Source organism: Nicotiana attenuata, chromosome 1, assembly GCF_001879085.1.
Source record: "Nicotiana attenuata strain UT chromosome 1, NIATTr2, whole genome shotgun sequence".
Taxonomy (NCBI): Eukaryota; Viridiplantae; Streptophyta; class Magnoliopsida; order Solanales; family Solanaceae; genus Nicotiana; species Nicotiana attenuata.
Window position 1 is genome coordinate 70,717,809 of NC_031989.1, and position 2,164 is coordinate 70,719,972.

General features: G+C 47.8%; 1 protein-coding gene across 1 annotated transcript; it reads left to right on the forward strand.

The window, feature by feature from the left end:
* On the forward strand, nt 1,105-1,730 carry LOC109237166. The gene is made up of 2 exons (XM_019403429.1): nt 1,105-1,275; nt 1,434-1,730. The coding sequence occupies exons 1-2, from the start codon at nt 1,105-1,107 to the stop codon at nt 1,728-1,730; spliced, it is 468 nt and encodes a 155-aa protein (XP_019258974.1).

Genomic DNA, 2,164 nt, shown 5'->3' on the forward strand with positions numbered 1-2,164 from the left:
ACTTGTATGATCTATTATTTTCTAAATAACGAAATCATGTCTTCTCTTGATCGTAAGTGAATTTTGTAGAAAGTGTCTAACAGGCTTGCTCGGTCGGGTTCACTCGGTTGAGCGTTGGTCGCGCTCCCCAAGTTTGGGGCGTGACAAACTTGGTATTAGAGCCTAAGATTTTAAAGTGTCCTAGGATGTCTCAGAGCCGTGTCTGGTAGAGCCCTTCTTATTGATGTGTTGTCGACCACATCTACAATTAGGGGGCTACTTGGAAATTTAGGAATAATACCCTTCTTTGTTGATTTATATCATGCGATAGAACTGAATGTGAGGTTGTTCTCCTCTAACTCGTGCATTGTTCTAACTTTTAATAAAAGCCACCTAAGAAGAAAGCAAGAACTGGCCAAGAAGCCAATGCCACCCCAGGAGTGGCTGTTGATTCTCTACTTGATGGTGCGGGTGAGGATAATCCCCTAACTATTACACTGCCTAATTATTCTATACTGGAACAAACTGCACCAGCTCCTACGTCTACTAAGGGTGCAACGATCCCTCCCATCGGTATTTCTATTCCACCTCCATCCCCAGCTTCAGGTTCTGGTATTTCTGATAGGGAACTTAGGGGAGCTATCCAGATGCTGACACAGTTAGTGGCTTCTTAGGCCCAAAGGTCGAATGTTGCACCCATATCTTCTAGCCAACAAGGGGATTCTACGGGTTCTAGGGTGAATAGGTTTCTCCAGTAAGATAAGATCCTCCAGTGTTCACAGGTACTAATCCCGAGACGGACCCTCATGATTTCATTAATGAGATTCATAAGACTCTCCAGGTTATGCGCGCTACCGAGACAAAGGGAGTGGAGTTGGCCGCCTATCACTTGAAAGGGGTGGCATATTCATGGTTTGGGATGTGGGAGGATTCCCGTGATAAATGGAGCCTTCCGGCAAGGTGGAGTGAGTTTGCGGATGCTTTCATGGATCATATCTTGCATGTTGAGACTAAGGGAGCCCGTGTTACGGAGTTTGAGAACCTCAAACAGGGTGTAGGAGTGTGTGGGAGTATCACATGGAGTTCGCGCGCCTCTCAAAATATGTCATTCAAATGATGCGCACCATGGAGGCCAGAGTGCGTCGATTTGTGCAGGGCTTTCGCCCTTTGGTTATTAATGAGGCTGCCACAGCTGCTTTAAATTTTGATATGAACTATGGAAAGATGGTGTTGTTTTCTCAAGCTACAGAGACTCGCAAGTTGAAGAATATGATGGAGAGACAGGGTAGCAGCAAGGCCCGATCCGCGGGCCATCCTGGACATTAATTTGGCGAGGGAAGATTAGTCGTTCGGGGAGGATCGTTAAGGCCATCTCAGTCCTTTGCTCAATCCTCAGCCAGTGCCCCGCCAGTAGGGGCTAGTCAGCAACAGGCTAGTCGTTCAAGCCCAATCAGGGCAGCAAGGGACCCCACCAGCAGGGCCGATTAGGCGGGAGATTACAGCAGCAACGGAGGCCCCCATGCCCCAAATGTGCGAGGATGCATTTAGAGATCTCCTACATTGACGTGCCAGTATGTTATGGGTGCGGGATGAGAGGCCATATTCAGAGGGAGTGTCGTGTATCCCGCCAGTGTACGGGCAGGGGCACAGCACAACCATCCATTTCTACAGCTGCTATTTCTCCAGCACCTCCTCCAGCTCGAGGCTCTCCAGCACCAGCAGGGCGTGGAGCAACTAGGGATGGTGCTTAGAGTTCAGGAGGAACCAGCTGTTTCTATGCTATGAGTGGTCGCCAGAGTGCAGAGTCTTCTCCCGATGTTCTCACAGGTATATTGACTGTCCAATCTCATGATGTGTATGCCCTTATTAATCCCAGTTCCACTTTGTCCTAGGTTACTCCTTATGTTGCTATGGAATTCGGGATAGAACCGGGACAGCTTCATGAGCCATTCTCTGTACCTACTCTGGTTGGTGAGTCTATTATGGCTGTGCGGGTCTATAGATATTTTGTTTTCACGATTCATGGTTGGGATACCATGGCCGATCTCATTGAATTAGGGATGGTCGATTTTGATGTAATTATGGGGAAGGATTGGCTTTATTCATGTTTCGCCAAGCTCGACTGCAAAACTAGAAATATGAGGCTTGAATTTCCAAATAAGCCAGCTATTGAATGGAAGGGGGA

What these genes read in the sequence shown, in the direction of transcription:
- LOC109237166 (XM_019403429.1), top strand. Translation starts at nt 1,105, where the DNA reads ATGGAGGCCAGAGTGCGTCGATTTGTGCAGGGCTTTCGCCCTTTGGTT. An exon ending in AGAGACAGGGTAGCAGCAAG is followed by an intron (nt 1,276 to 1,433) that starts GCCCGATCCGCG and finishes AAGCCCAATCAG; the next exon opens with GGCAGCAAGGGACCCCACCA.